The sequence below is a fragment of the Pristis pectinata genome, chromosome 11, assembly GCF_009764475.1.
Source record: "Pristis pectinata isolate sPriPec2 chromosome 11, sPriPec2.1.pri, whole genome shotgun sequence".
In the NCBI taxonomy this organism is placed as follows: domain Eukaryota; kingdom Metazoa; phylum Chordata; class Chondrichthyes; order Rhinopristiformes; family Pristidae; genus Pristis; species Pristis pectinata.
Window position 1 is genome coordinate 17,398,391 of NC_067415.1, and position 16,424 is coordinate 17,414,814.

Consider the following 16,424-nt stretch of genomic DNA (forward strand, 5'->3'; position numbering starts at 1 on the left):
CACAACAGTTATGAGTGAGTTACTGGAGGGCTGCATTGAAAAAAAATAGGTGCCAGGAGGATGTACCTTTAAAGACAGCTGGTTAGGTTGCAGTAGAGCTGGAGAACCTGAAAATGTAGACAGCTGGTGTTCTGCCCCGGTTTCTTTTAAAATCTGGAGGAGTCTGAAATTGGGTACAAGGCTACAAATTGTACATTCAAGATCAAAGACCATTGGACACTCGAAAGTCATCTTCCAATGTGGCAACTGAGGTAATTCTGAAGTCTGGAAATGACAATGGGAGCTTGAATCCAAGGGAGTTCAACCCCAACCCCCATCTCTCCCTCTCCATTCCTTCCTTCAGCTACAGTAGAATTTCGACTTTGCATCATAATTTATTAGAATTTTAAGCAGATCAGAATTTTAGCAATCTTTCAAAATAAAGCTAAATTATCACTTATTCTTATTGAATGTCAATGCTACTGGCAATAACAATGTCCACATGCAGCAGTGCAAAATTCCAGTTATATAAACTACTGACAAAGTATCACAGAAAATACATTTCAGCTGTTTCCCTCTTAGATGTTGCCCGACTTGCTGAGTACTTGCAGCAGACTCAACTATTTTACTTTTCCAACATTTGTAGTTTTTTAGCTTCTGCAATTGTACGCTATTGATGCAGTGCAGTTTTGTGCATTAAAGCCAAGCCATTTCAGGTCACCCAAGAGAGCTTTGTTATATCCCTTACACTTCACACTTGGTGAATTAAGTCTATCCTCATACTGAAGTGGGTTAGGCAGTTCACAGGATCTGCTGACTCTTTCCAAATATACATTGTACTAAATTTATTTTAAAATCTCTTGTGAATCTGGATGCTGTATAGAACTAATAAACATCCTCATGCAGAGATTTCTGATCAATACATGACGCACTATTGAGTAAACTGCAGTATAACATTGTTTTTCACCAGCATCTTAAGACATTAGTGTAATTATGATTTAAACACTTTAAATAAACAATTTGGATTATACTAGTTTAAATAAACATTTAGTCACAAAAGAAATCAAAACATGTGCAAAATCATTTGTTTATCAACAATTAAGGCCAATATAGCTTGATCCCAGAAGCACATTCTAAAGTCATTTTAAATCAGATTAAGTCTCAGTACAAGTGTAGAGTAGGAGTATTTACATTCTGATGGCTAAAGTTGCAAAACAAAATCCAGCAGTTTATTATATTTGGTTGGGTTGTCTTGCATATTTGTAATTGTATTTCTGTTTTTATTTTTACTTCTGACTTTGGAAATACTTCACTAGAGAAATAATGATCTCAAATTTTCAAAACACACTCCAATTTAACCACAGGAATTACCATCTCAAACACACAGCTCCAAAGCACATCTTAAATCTTTAACCAACAGTACAAAAGGAAATACTTCCAGGATCTAAAGCAAAATATGCACATGAAAAAAATACACTGAGTAAGCAATCCCCTTTTAATTGTTTTAATCTTCGAATCACAAACAGGTTGCACCATTCAGCCATTGTGCAGTGCCAGATTCTATCAATGAATGCAGGAGGAATCTGGAGTTCTGTTGTCCCAGCTTCACTGTATTACAGATTAAGCGGATGGCAATACGTGGATACATCACAGTGGCTCCTGGTGCATCATTATGCAGTCAAAGTTGAATCTGAAGGCTGCTGGATCTATTAAAAACTGGGATAAATGCTGAAACAAAGAAAAAAAAATATGGAAACCATCTCAAGTTTACCATTAACGATACATGCAGCAAGATGCTCTTTCTGGTCAGCAGCATTATCCATGTACAAATAAGATGCAATTCAGAGCATGGTACCTTAGTGGTTAAGTTATAGGGCTAGCATCCAGAAGCCTGGAGCACTGATCCAGAGATATAGTTTGAGTACAATCACAGAAGTTGAGAAATTTAAATTCAAGTAGTTAAGTAAATCTGGAATGGAAAACTAGTGTCTATAATGGTAATCAGGGCAGGTTGAGCAGCCAGAAGTTGTGGTCCACATCAGTACCAATGACATAGGCAGGAAGGGTGATGAGATCCTCTACAGGTGCTAAGTTAAAAGACAGGACCTCCAGGATGGTGATCTCAGGTTTGCTACCCATGCCATGTGCTAGTGAGGCATGAAATAGGAAGATAGTGCAGTTGAACACGTGGCTAAGGAGATGGTGCAGGAGGGAGGGCTGCAGACTCTTGGATCATTGGGTTCTCTTCCAGGGCAGGTGGGAGCTTTACAAATGGGATGGTTTGCACCCGAATTGGGGACCAATATCCTTGTGAGAAGGTTTGTTAGTGCTGCTCGGGGGTGGTGGGGGGAGGCAGCAGGTGGATTAAACTAGGGTTACAGGTGAGTGGGAACCAGAGTGAGAGGGCAGCAAGTGGAGTGGCTGTGGGGAAAGTAGATGTTAAGCCTACAAGCAAAGACAGAGATTGACTGGTCGATGAGCATCGTGGGACTGATGTTCTGAGATGTGTCTATTTCAATACAAGGAGTATTATAGGTAAGGCAGTTGAACTTAGAGCATGGATCAGCACGTGGAATTATGTTGTAGCCGTTAGTGAGACTTGGTTGCAGGAGGGGCAGGACGAGCAGCTCAATGTTCTGGGGTTCTGATGTTTTAGACATGATAGAGAGGGAAGTATTAAAGGGGGAGGGGTGGCATTACTCATCAGGGAAAATGTCACGGCAGTGCTCAGAGAGGACATACTGGAGGGCTTGTCTACTGAGGCAGTATGTGTGGAACTGAGGAATAAGAAAGGGATACCATGTGAATGGGACTATATTATAGACCTCCCAATAGTCAGTGGGATTTAGAGGAACAAATTTGTCAAGAGATGGCAGACAGCTGCAAGAAAAATAAGGTTGTGATAGTAGGTGATTTTAACTTTCCACATATTGACTGGGACTCCCATACTGTAAAGGGATTGGATGGGATAGAGTTTGCCAAATGTGTTCAGGAAAGTTTCCTTAATCACTATGTAGAGATCCCAACTAAAGGGGCGCAATACTGGATCTCCTCTTAGGGAACGAGATCGGGCAGGTGACAGAAGTGTGTGTAGGAGGACACTTTGGACCCAGTGATCATAATTCCATTAGTTTATGGAGAAGGACAGGATTGGTCCTCAAATTTAGATTCTAAATTTGAGTAAAGCCAATTTTGATAGCATCAGAAGGGATCTGGCAGGCGTGGATTGGGATAGGCTGTTTTCCAGCAAAGAGATGCTTGGTAAGTGGGAGGCTTTCAAAAGTGAAATATTGAGAGTACAGAATCTGTATGTTCCTGTTAGAATAAAAAGCAAGGCTAACAGGTTTAGGGAATCTTGGTTATCAAGGGATATTGAGGCCCTGGTAAAGAAGGTGGCAGCGGTGCACATCAGGTATAGACGGTTAGGATCAAATGAGACACTTAAGAAGTATAAGAAATGCAAGAGAACACTTAAGAGAGAAATCAAGAGGGCAAAAAGAAGACACGGAGGTTGCTCTGGCAGACAAAGTGAAATAAAATCCAAAGGGATTCTATAGCTATGTTAAGAGCAAAAGGGTAGCAAGGGACAAAATTCGTCCTCTTGAAGATCAGCATGGTCATCTATGCGTGGAGCCAAAAGAGATGGGGGAGACCTTAAATAAATTTTTTGCATCTGTATACATCTCTGGAGACAGACACAGAGACTATAAGACCAAGGCAAAAGAGTAGTGAGGTCATGGACCATATCCAGATTACGGAAGAGGAGGTGCTGGCTGTCTTGAGGCGAATTAAGGTGGATAAATCCCCAGGGCCTGATAAGGTGTCCCCTCAGACCTTGTAGGAGGCTAGTGCAGAAATTGCAGGGGCCCTGGCAGAGATATTTAAAATGTCCTTAGCCGCAATTGAGGTGCCGGAGGACTGGAGGATAGCTAATGTTATTCCGTTGTTCAAGAAAGGCTCTAAAAATAAGCCATGAAATTATAGGCCAGTGAGCCTGACATCAGTCATGGGTAAATTATTGGAAGGTATTCTAAGGGACAGGATATATAAGTGTTTAGATAGACAGGGCCTGATTAGGGATAGTCAACATGGCTTTGTGCGTGGTTGGTCACGTCTAACCAACCTTATAGAGTTCTTAGAGAAGGTTACCAAGAAGGCCAATGAGGAAAAGGCAGTGGACATTGTCAAAGGCCTTGCTGAAGTCCATGTAGACAAAGTCCTGCATGGGAGGTTGGTCCAGAAGGTTAAGTCTCTTGGCATTCAGGATGAAGTAGCCAATTAAATGAAATTGGCTTAGCGAGAGAAGCCAGGGAATGGTAGTAGATGGTTGTCTCTCTGACTGGAGGCCTGTGATTAGTGGTGTGCCGCAGGGATCAGTGCTGGGTCTGTTGTTGTTTATCACCTATATTAATGATTTAGATGACAATGTTGTAAACTGAATCAGCAAATTTGTGGATGACACCAAGATCAGGGGTGTAGTGGACAACGAGGAAGGCTATCAAAGCTTGCAGTGTGATCTTGACCAGCTAGGAAAATGAGCTGAAAAATGGCAGATGGACTTTAATGCAGACAAGTGTGAGGTGATGCACTGTGGGAGGACAAACCAGGGTAAGATTTACACAGTGAATGGTGGGGCTCTGAGATATGCGGTAGGACAAAGAAACCAGGGAATAAATATCCGTAATTCCTTGAAAGTGGCATCGCAGGTAGATAGGGTCGTAAAGAGAGCTTTTGGCACTTTGGCCTTTATAAATCAGGGCATTTAATACAGCAGCTGGGATGTTATGTCGAAGTTGTACAAGACGTTGAGGAGGCCGAATTTAGCATATTGTGTGCAGTTCTGGTCACCTACCTACAGGAAGGATATCAATAAGTTTGAAAGGGTGCAGATAAAATTTGTGTTGCTGGGACTTGAGAACCTGAGTTATAGAGAAAGGTTGAGTAGGTTTGGACTTTATTCCCTGGAGTGCAGGAGAATGAGGGGAGATCTTATAGAGGTGAGACTAAGACTAGAGGACATAGGTTTAGGATGGAAGGTAAATATTTAAAGGGAATCGGAGGGTAAACTTCACTCAGAGGGTGGTGTGAGTGTGGAACGAGCTGCCAGCGGAAGTGGTAAATGCAGGTTCAATTGTAACATTTAAGAGAAGTTTGGATAGGTACATGGATGGTAGGGGTTTGGAGGGATATGGTCCGGGTGCAGGTAGATGGGACTAGGCAGAAGATCAGGTCGGCATGGACTAGATGGGCCGAAGGGCCTGTTTCTGTGCTGTAGTACTCTGTGACTCTAAACTACACTCCTTCAGGGAAGGAAGTTTACCATCCTTACCCATCCGACATATGCATGATTCCAACCTAACAATCCTGTTGGCTCGCAACTGCCTTCTTGGTTCATGGGCAATTAGAAATCAACAATACTTTGCTGGTGACAGTCACATCACATGAATGAATATAAAAGAAATTAACCACTTTTTTTTACTTAAACAGTGGCTCAGCACTAGGGCGGAGGACAGAATTAGTCAGTTAAATTACAATTACTGTTTCCCTGCTGTGTAACTTTAGGACTTGAAATTTTGAAAATCTAGAGCCTTCAGCAAATGTTTACCATGTGGATAACCCAAGACACAGCTTCCATTAATGAGTACTGTCCTTGCTGTGGTTGGAGGAAGTAATCTGGAACAGCTTGCCAGAGGCAAGAAGATTGAATTTATATGTATAATTCCCATTATGTGCATGTCACTTCAAACAATAAATAATGTGATTTAACACACACAAGAAACACTGGAGAAACTCAGCAGGTCAGGCAGCATTTATGGAGAGAAATAAACAGTTGACATTTCAGGTCAAGACCCTTCATCAGCACCAGAAAGGAAGAGGGAAGAAGCCGGAATCAGAATGTCAGGGGAGAGGAAGGAGCACATGCAGGCAGGTGATAGGTGAGTCCAGGTGAGAGGGGAAGGGGGGAGATGCAAGAGGCTGAGAGGGGATAGGTAAAGAGGAAGAAGGAATACGGTAGGAGAGGGCAGTGGAGCATAGAATAAAGGGGAGGTGGGGAATACATGGGCAGGTCATGAGGGCAGGGGAAGGAGAAAGAGATGGGGGGAGGGGACCACAGGAGTGAGGGAAGACAAAGGGTGTGGGGGGGCGGGGCGGAAGGGAGAAAAAAAGGTGGGGGGGGGGGGGGAGAAGAGGGAGGGGTTACCACAAGTTAGAGAAATCGATGTTGAGGCCGTCAGGTTGGAGGTTACCAAGGCAAAATTCGAAGTGTTGCTCCTCCAACCTACATCTGGCCGTAACGTGGCAGTAGAGGAGGCCATGGACAGACATGTCAGTATGGGAGTGCGATGTGGAATTGAAGTGGATGGCCACCAGGAGATCCTTGCTTTTGTGGTGGATGGAGTGAAGGTGCTTGACGAAGCATCACCCGATCAGCGTCGGGTCTCACCGATACAGAGGAGGCCGCACCAGGAGTGCCAGATGCAATAAATGACACCCTCAGATACACAGGTGAAGCGCTGCCTCACCTGGAAGGACCATCTAAGGCCCTGAATGGTGGTGAGGGATGAGGTGTAGGAACAGGTGTAGCACTGAGGGATAAGTGCCAGGAGGGTCATCTGTGGGGAAGGATGAGTGGATAATAGAGTCGCGGAGAGAGCGATCCCTACAGAAAGCGGAGGGAGGGGAAGATATGCCTGGAGGTGGGATCTCGTTCGAGATGACAGACGTTGCGGAGAATGATGTGTTGGATGTGGAGGCTCAAGGGGTGGTAGATGAGGACAAGGGGAACCCTGTCCCTGTTATGTATGGGGGGGGGGGGGATGGGGTGAAGGCAGATGTGCTGAAAATGGAAGAGATGTGGGTGAGGGCAGCATTGATGGTGGTGGAAGGGAAACTCCATTTACTGAAGAAGGAGGACAGCTTAGATGTCCTGGAGTAGAAAGCCTCATCATGGGAACAGATGCAGTAGAGGCAGAGGAACTGGAAGAAGGGGATGTGACTTCTTTTTTACACAGACATTTGAAAATAAATAAATTCACAGGTAGAAGAACCCCTTGTAGCAGCAGTACAAGCAAAGTGAAAACATTTTGCAACAGGGTTAAACAGACAAGTTTTTTGTGGACCTTTTGGTAACTTATCCTAATCCCTACAAGTCACAGCTATGTTCAGAATTGTAGAGGTGTTCCTATCCATGAGGTTGCAATCCTGCCTCCTACCAACTATTTAATTGAATGTTAGGGCTCAAATACAGAGGGAACAAGGAAAATTTTTTAACTCTGGGAAGGAATTGATTCATGTTAAATAATTTATGATGTAATACAAGATATTTTGAAGCCTCAGAGACAGTCAGAAATGACTGATAGCTTTATCTTCTTGGCAGGTTTACTTTTTAAAAAAAAGTTTTTTTCCCCAGAAGTAAAGTGAGCCAAATGTGTTTCTTGTTCCATGTGTTATTTATGTTGTCCCAGTAACTTCAGTAAAGTCCAAATAAGAACATTTATTGTTTGAGCACTGTCAAGGGGAGGTTTTACAGTTTTGCACTTGTTAAATTAGTTCGGGAACTGGCTGAAACCTGTTGGTTTACGCATGCTTCCATTTTTGTTTGCTCCCACCAAAAGGTATCCTGTGTGGGAGGCAAACTGCTAAACCTTTTCAATGTATTTAATTCAGTCCATGTACAGTCATCCACAGATATATTTGCATCTGTGGTCAAGAAGGAAAAGATAAAAGTTAAATAAAATACTCCAGACACCTGCAGTTAATCAAATTTAATTACTAAAAAAAAACACATTCTACATCTTGGGAAGCATTTATCAGCATTTTCTGTTTCTATTTCTGATTTCTGGTATCTGTAGTTTTTTTAAAAAATTTCATTGATGATTAAACAATCACATTATGACCTGAGAGATTAATTCTGTTTTTCTCTCCATAACCCTGTTGCAAAATATTTTCACTTTGCTTGTACCGCTGCTACAGGGGGTTCTTCTACCTGTGAATTTATTTATTTTCAAATGTCTGTGTAAAAAAGTCACATCCCCTTCTTCCAGTTCCTCTGCCTCTTCATTTTTATTTCAGATTTCAAGCAACTCCAATAACTTGCCTTTGCAATTGAGTATACAACTATACATACATTTTCAGTTATATGTACGAGCAAAGCTCATTCAGGTGGCCCTTTTGCACTGATTTGGGCATTTGTTTACAAAGGCAATGGAATAAATATATAAAGGCAATAGGAAAGATGCAATATAGTTTCTTTACTCGAGTTTTAATTATATTATAATGAACAGAAACTGGGAATTAGCCCTTTTTAAACAAAAATTCTGGAGAGGACGAGAGGTGACTTTTAGGTATCTTGATGATGTTGCAGTGTTATCATAAGGCAAAGTAACAGATCGTGTCCCTAGTTTAGTGAGGTAGGAGTGAGCACAAGACGAACATAATCAGAGAGGTAAAGAGGAAGAAAATCTTACACTGATACTGGTTATTGAAGTAGAACCCATCAATTACTTGAATACAGAAATATCAGAGAATTTGTAAAGCCAACAGTAGAAATGGACATTTTTCTGATCAATAGATTTTTTGGACATTAATGATTATCAGGACCAGAAAGGAAAGTGTACAAGACACAGAATCCACCACAATTTTATTGGTGAACCTAGTGGTCCATCTTCATGCTGCAATCAAATACTGTATAGTAAAAAATGGGTAAAAAGTCTTACCTTTGGATGTCACCCTTTGATTCTGTAAATTTATTACGAATCATGAATGTTGCAACTGCCTCTGCCACCTACAAAACATTTACTATTAATACAAAAATGACTGTATATCAAGGATTATTAGATTCGGACTCTAGTTAAGAAAGACCACTGCAGTCAACTAGTGATTCAAGTTGTATATTTGTTAAAAATACACTTGCTTTTCAAACTGAACCAAATTTTAAGAAAATAAAATTCCTACAGATTTAAATTACTAAAAAAAATACATAAACCGGAATATACTGGAGAACTGCAGCAGTTCTGCAAGTTCTGAAGAAGTCCTCACACATGAAGTGATTTTTATCTTCACAGATACAGACAGCAAATTTTGTTTTATTTTAGGTTTGCAATATTTACAAGTTTAATCAACCTTGGTTTTCCGTAAAGATTTTTTAATAATATTCCAACTAATCACAAACATTTTTATCATTCAGAAACTTTTTTTTAAACAAAAAAGTTATAATCCCATACTGTTAATTTATCTAAAAGTTATTTTAAAAAAATCTCAATTAAATTTTATTGATAAAAGTACCAACTTGCACCTACATTTGATTGTTTATTAAACTAGCATGAACACAAGCATCTTTTTTTCCCCCCTAATCGGTGATTTTTTAAAAATTACTCCGATACAGGATGCAAATATCAGACAGGACAGCAGTGACTGTCCATCCTTAAAAACCCTTGAGAATATTAATTGGTCACTTTTTTGGCTTAGTTTTGATTCTAAGGTTTAGAATAAGTTGAAATGTGAACGCTATGACTAAATTTAAAGCAATCCCTAGAATGGACAAAAAAAATGAACTTTGCTTACTTTGTCTGGTGCATCTTCATGTACAGCATGGCCACACTGTGGTAGAACCTGCATTTGAAATTTTCCTTTAAAGAAATACATATACAGAGCTCAGTTATATTGGTGCATTCATCATTAATTAATTTCCTTAAACAGAGGAAGCAGTCATTTTGACACATCTTATCAATGCCAACTCTCAGAGCAATCCCATTTCCTCACTAATTTTTCCTGCAACCTATCCTTCCCACATTCTCATTAACTCCCCATGGATTCTGCCAGGCACCTACACACAAAGGGCAATTTACAGTGGCCAATCAACCTACCAACCCACACATTTTTGATATGTGGGAGGACATCAGTCGCTGTGAAGAACATGCAAACCCCACGCAGAAAGCACTAGAGATCAAGAACGAACATGGGTCACTGACCTGTGAGAAAGCAGTTCTATCAGTTGCATGACTGTGCCAAAATAAATACTATATACTTCAAAAGTAATTATTTCTATAATCAGAAACTTAAAATATCCAGAGTACTATATTTTACTTTTGCTCCTTTCAGGATTTCAAATAAGAATTGAGGATATATTTACATTGTTGGTTAAGTCTTTCAGTGATCGAGTCATGGATCAAATTCATCTTGGGTCAGTTTCAGAACATTATGATCGAAGCAGCTAAGGTTATGGTTTACCGTGCATTTAAGGTACCAAAGATGCATTAGGAGTATAGTTTACATTAACCCTCAGGAAAAGAGCTCTTAAATTTTGTAAATCTGTCATTTATGTTGACAACTAAGCATTGACTCTCATATTGATTATTGAAATTATTCCTGGATTAGGATGCGTAATACAAGATATTCAAAAAAATTACAGTATTACCTTGCATTTGACCAATCGTGAGGTCTCGATCCAATCTATCGACACCTACAACAAAAGATTTTTTTAATGGATTATTGAAATTACATAAAAGATTTTTTTAAACAGTTTTTACAAAGGAATGGAATTTAACCTATGAATAAGTGTACCTGCTAGTAATAGTAGTTTAGGGACTGGGCAACCAAGAAAGAGATTGGATAGTCCTCTGAACCACCCTTCCCAGTATTTCTCAGTTCTAGATAGTTCAATACGCCATGTATACTGAAACAAACAATAATGAACATAATTAGCCAGGTATAGAACAGTATATGGGTTTAAGGAAGAGAAAACAAATAGTCAATCATAAAGAAAAAGGTGCAGATTCTGGGAAACTGAAAAACTGAAAATACTAGAAATATTTTGCAGATCAGGCAGCACCTGTGAAAATGCTGCCTGACCTGCTGAATATTTACAGCATTTTCTGTTATTTTAAGTCAACCATTACCATAACGGAACTGGAAAAGAAAAAACAGTGAGCGCCTACATAATTTCTTTCACCCCACCCAGTCCACAAGCAAAAGACTTTTGCAACAAGGACATAAACCAGTTAATAGAAGTTTATACTTTCACCCAAATTAGACAGCTTACCTCAGCTTTATCTTCATTTATACTTTTACTTGGTTCATTTTTTTTCTCCTTCTTCGCAATTCCTCCTTCTTCTTCTTCCTCTTCTTCATGAATAGCAGTATCTACAAGAGACTGAGAGCTTCCCGGAGTGTTGAAATCATCCTCGTACCTGCATGGAACCAATTCAAAATGACTTCATGACTCTCAATATTTTTGACCTTTTTTTCACCAAAAGAACCTTATTAGCCTTACCAAATTAAGATCCAGATGAAGCATCTATCGAAATTGGTACACATTCTAGTAGTTTAATTTCCAAGAGATCATCTGTACCTATCATTGGGATTGTCCTATCCATTCAGAAACAGATAGAATGATTATATCTCCTACCTTCTGATAGAGTAATCCATTTCTTAATAGCTCAGAGGGGTTATTATCTTGAACTGGTAGGGAAAAATATCAGAAGGGTAAACACACCTAGAAGGTACAAGCCAGAGACATGGTTCCCAAGAATTCATACTTCCCCCAACTCATCTTTATCACATACGAACCATAGAACAATACAGCACAATACAGGCCCTTCGGCCCACCATGCTGTGCCGACCTTTAAACCATGCCTAAGACTAACTAACCCCTTCCTCCCACATATCCCCCTATTTTAAATACCTACATATGCTTATCTAACAATCTCTTGAACTTGACCAACGTATCAGCCTCCACCACCACCCCAGGCAGCACATTCCATGCACCAACCACTCTCTGGGTGAAAAACCTCCCTCTGATAGCTCCCTTGAACTTCCCACCCATTACCTCTCCCCTCTTTGCAATAGTATCCAGAGACATGGGGTCAGACTGCATTTGCCACTAATGATATCCTGCCCTTCACCTTCTTTCTCTCAATGCTTTGATTGCCTTTCTGCTGTTTATTTGTTCTACACGTGTAGCTGAATCTAAACAGTAAAGCAATTATTGTCAATCGTCTCACAAAACCTAGACCCTCTCCAGAGAACCATCCCTCTCTTCACACTCTCAAGTGGAACTAGGTTTTTAACAACTTCAGTATTCCATACGACTTCATGATGAGCTATTGACATAAATCTTCTCCTTTCTAAATCTGTGAAATCACCTCTTTCTTCCGCATTTGCTACTTCAAACTTCATTAATTGATATTCGTCTCTAAACTATTCTAATGCTTTCCTGCCTGGCCTCCAAACCTTTTACAATTCACAAACCTTACCTTAACCAACTCAAATGCCATTAACCAAGGCCCAACCAAATCCCATTAATCCATTGTCCTAGTCTTCACTGATCTTCTCTGGCTCCTGATCACCCAAATTTTAAATAATCTTTCTTCTGTTTATATCCTTCTTTGGCCTTCACCGGGATCCCAAATTTGTTTTCCTCCACGTGTTTGAAATTCCTTAAGACTTCTTAGTTTATTAAGGCTTTATGTAAATGCAGGTTATGTAATAGCAATCATTCCTTGAAGAAATACAGATTTTTTTTTAAAAAACATAGGGATTTAGGAGCCAAAACATCACACAGTTCAAACTCTGCTGATGAGGAAACTAATTTATATTCCTGTAAGTACTGTATAATGGTCAGAGATTTGTTGGCGAGAAAATCAATAATAAAATTACCGTTTTATTTGACCAAGCATGGATACTCTTGCTGATTCCAGATTTCGTATCTGCCCACTTTTTACGCTGCAGAAAGAGTAGAGATTTGGAGAATAGTTTCTATCTAGTAACATACATAAAGCTGCTTAACATCACAAGACAAAAGCTTTGAACATTTTTAAAGCATTGGAGGAAGAACAGACATAAATAAGAATTAAACAAACCCTGAAAGTGAAGTAATCAGGTATATATTTAGGGTTTGAAAAGCTCATGAAAATATAGAAGAAATACATTGTACTTTTGTACTTCACACCCTCAGGACATACAAAAACGCTTTATAAACAATAAGTTACTTTGTAATTGTAGTCACTGATTCGTAGACAAACAAGATGCTACATCTTCACATTTCCCACAGATAAAGCTCCAAAGTGTGCTAGCTCACAATCTGATGTCATTTCTCAACATATTACTGAACTTGAGTTGCAAGCTATATCCTACAAATAGACTGCAGGCACTCTTTGATTACTATCTGTAAAAACAATACTTCTTTAGGATGTGTTCATAGCATTTTCCAAATACATTTTAACATTGTGTTCCTGTTAATTGCCACTGTATTAAGTAGCTGACAGGTCTTATAATGTGTTAGCTAAAAAATCTGGGTCAATATATTTGCTGGTAGTCAGGATATAATTCCCTATGAATTTATTCTGCTCATGCACAAATGTGCATAACCATTTGATTATACTTGAAACACAGATGTGTACTCAAAAATATTAAATTCTCCTACACTTACTCATTTTATTTATTTTGCTTTTGAAAAAAAGGAGAAAAGCTATTACAAAAGTTAATAAAAGGCCAGTCCTGAAGAAGGTCTCGACCCGAAACGTCAACTGTCCATTTCCCTCCATGGATGCTGCCTGACCTGCTGAGTTCCTCCAGCTGCTTTGTGTGTTGCTCCAGATTTCCAGCAGTCTCGTCTCCCCAAAGCTAATATAACATTGAAGCATTTAAAAATTATCTATAGACCCTTCCTGGGTTACAAACACCTGTACATATGAACAAGCATTTGGGAGACCAGTAGGATGGATGGGGATTGATTTATGGCTGCTGTGGGGTTGCAAGAAACCTCTGCTGGGTGGGAACAGATCATTTCTGTGTGCCTTCTCTCCCCACTCCAATCCACAACAATTAGGGGCTGGGTCAAGCTGAGCACAGCTGGGAACACTGAACAGATTCACTCACTCACTTACTAAGTCATTGAGGACGCCTTGTGGCCACTCTTCCCATGCTTGCTCCTTCTCCCATCACAACTGTTTGTGATCCTCTCCCACACATTAATTTTGTTCATTTTTAACTTACAAAAAATTTGGGTTACGAATACTTTTCAGGAACAGAATCCTGTTGTAACCCAAGGACTGCCTGTAATTATAATACTTTGTCCCTGAAGCTTTTCTTATTTGTACAGAGTGTGTTCATTTCCATTGATTGTCTTCAACCATGGATTTTAAACAATTATTAAATTTATGGTGGGGGGGTAGGGGGGGGTAGTCAAATTTCATCAAAATTAATTTCAACTGATAATCCAGTTCTAGGTTTAGACTTAGAAGATTGCAGATAATGATGCTCTTTTATTAAGAGATAACAGCAATGTAATTAGATTTTTAATCAAATTAATCTCAACACCTGCAGGCAAGCCAGAGATCCATTTTAACCCAAACCAAATGTAGAAAAAGTGAAATCTGCAGAAACCTATGATTCTAATTATGTGAGACTCAACACTGGAGGAACAGTGATTGTAAATTCAGGAAAAGATTCATATACTTTTTCCATAATTTTTAGTTGGTATTGGCACAAAAGTTGCAGTAGTAAATTCAAACACATTTATTTTTCACATATATATCAGAATTGGTGATTGAACATTGTATGTAATCACCAGAGAATTCTCCCTTACACGATGGTATACGTATTCAGAGAACTACAAGCTGGAGATCGAAAGGCTCAAGGGATCACCAAAGGATAACAAAGCTGGGTAGAGATAACCTTGCGACATTCATCATACTGTGGATTCAAATTGTCTTGCCCATAGAAGACAGAGGATAGTGGTGGAGGGGTGTTGTTCTAGACTAGTGCTTTTCTGCAAGGATCAGTGCTAGCTCCTCTGTGGTTTGTGATGTATGTAAATAATTTGGATGAACATGATGGTGAGCTGATTACCAAGTTTGCAGATGATATAAAAAACCAGTGGAGTTGTGGATAGTGAGGAAGGTTGTCAAAGGATTCCATAGGGTATAGACTAATGGGAAAAATGGGCAGAGAAAGGCAGTTGGAGTTTAATCTGGACAAATGTGAGGTGTTGCACTTTGGGAGGTCAAATGCATGAAGTATACAGTAATTGCCAGGACACTTAGAAGCATTGATGTACAGACAGGCCTTGGGGTACAAGTCCATAGCTCCCTAAAAGTGGCAACACAAGTAGATAGGGTGGTAAAGAAGGTGTATGGCATACTTGCCTTCATCAGTTGGGGTGTTGAGTATAAAAGTTGGGAACTCATTGCAGTTGTGTAAAAACTTTGGTTAGGCCACATATGGAATATTGTGCATAGTTCTGGTCACCTCACTACAGGAAGAATGTGGAGGCTTTGGAGAGAGTGCAAAGGAAGTTCACTAGGATGTAGTCTGGATTAGAGTATTGGCTATAAGGAGAGGTTGAACAAACTTCGGTTGTTTTCTGTGGTGTTGAAGGCCGAGAGGCAACCTGATAGAAGTATATAAAATTATGAGAAGCATAGATGGGGTAGATTGTCAAACCCTTTGCCCATGGTGAAAATGTCAAGTATGAGAGAACATAGCTTTAAAAAGGTGAGAGAGGGAAATTTTAAAGATTTATGAGTTTTTTTTTTTAAAAACAGAGAGTAGTAGGTGCCTGGAAGATGCTGCCAGAAGTGGTGGAAGCATATATAATGGCATCGTTTAAGAGGCATTTAGCAGACAGGGAATAAAGGGAAATAGACCACGTGCAAGCAGAGATTGCTTTGGATTGGCATCATGGTCAACACAAATATTGAGAGCTGAAGGGCCTGTTCCTGTGCTGAACTGTTCTATGTTCTATCATGGTACAGAGTAGGTGATTGAAGCATCAAGCTGCTTCACTGACTGAGCCCAGGTAAAAAATCCATTATTTCGCGTACCCAATTCATATTTGGTAACATACTCATCTTTCAATGCTTTGCACAGCCTCTGCAAAAGGCAGAAAGCATTCTGTGAAAATCAAACAGATACAGAGTAAACCCAGTTATGCCGATATATCTTCAGCAATTCTGTATTTGATTTCTACAGAGATGTTTCAGTGAGGGCACTAGACATAGGTGATGCATCATCTTGCTCCTTAACTACACTGCCAAGTGTATGGATACAAGATCCCATTCACGTCACTTCTTCCTTAACAAACATGGCAGTTTTTTATACTTAAAAGTATATTCAATATAGTATGAAATTATTTAATTAGTTTCTGCAATGACTCAGAGGTGTTCGAGATGGATTTATTTGTAAAAGATTAGAGGGAACTCATTTCATTGGACTTGAAAAATCAACAGAATTTTGATTTGTCTGTAATATTCCTGGAGGTATCAAGACAATAGTGTACATTAATGCTATTTACATTGTAACACAACAAATGAGGTGGGAACTAGTCATTTTGAAAAAAATCCAAAAATTTAAAGCATACAGTTATCATATAATTGTAAACTTTTAACATTTAAACACATAGAAGTATTTACGTTTGTTAAAAAAAATTCCTTGGCGGTGGTTCT

General features: G+C 39.5%; 1 protein-coding gene across 1 annotated transcript in view; it reads right to left on the minus strand.

Annotated features, from left to right (window-relative positions):
* Positions 1 to 1,453: 1,453 nt before the first annotated feature.
* ppme1 (protein phosphatase methylesterase 1) overlaps positions 1,454 to 16,424 on the minus strand; it is a 44,130-nt gene continuing 29,159 nt past the window's right edge. Inside the window, exons 8-14 of the mRNA XM_052025555.1 lie at positions 12,637 to 12,702; positions 11,021 to 11,168; positions 10,543 to 10,654; positions 10,397 to 10,441; positions 9,544 to 9,608; positions 8,697 to 8,764; positions 1,454 to 1,707 (exon numbers count right to left, since the gene is read on the minus strand). Of these exons, the coding sequence (XP_051881515.1) occupies positions 1,689 to 1,707; positions 8,697 to 8,764; positions 9,544 to 9,608; positions 10,397 to 10,441; positions 10,543 to 10,654; positions 11,021 to 11,168; positions 12,637 to 12,702 (523 nt within the window). The 3' untranslated portion in view covers positions 1,454 to 1,688. The remainder of the gene's footprint in view (positions 1,708 to 8,696; positions 8,765 to 9,543; positions 9,609 to 10,396; positions 10,442 to 10,542; positions 10,655 to 11,020; positions 11,169 to 12,636; positions 12,703 to 16,424) is intronic.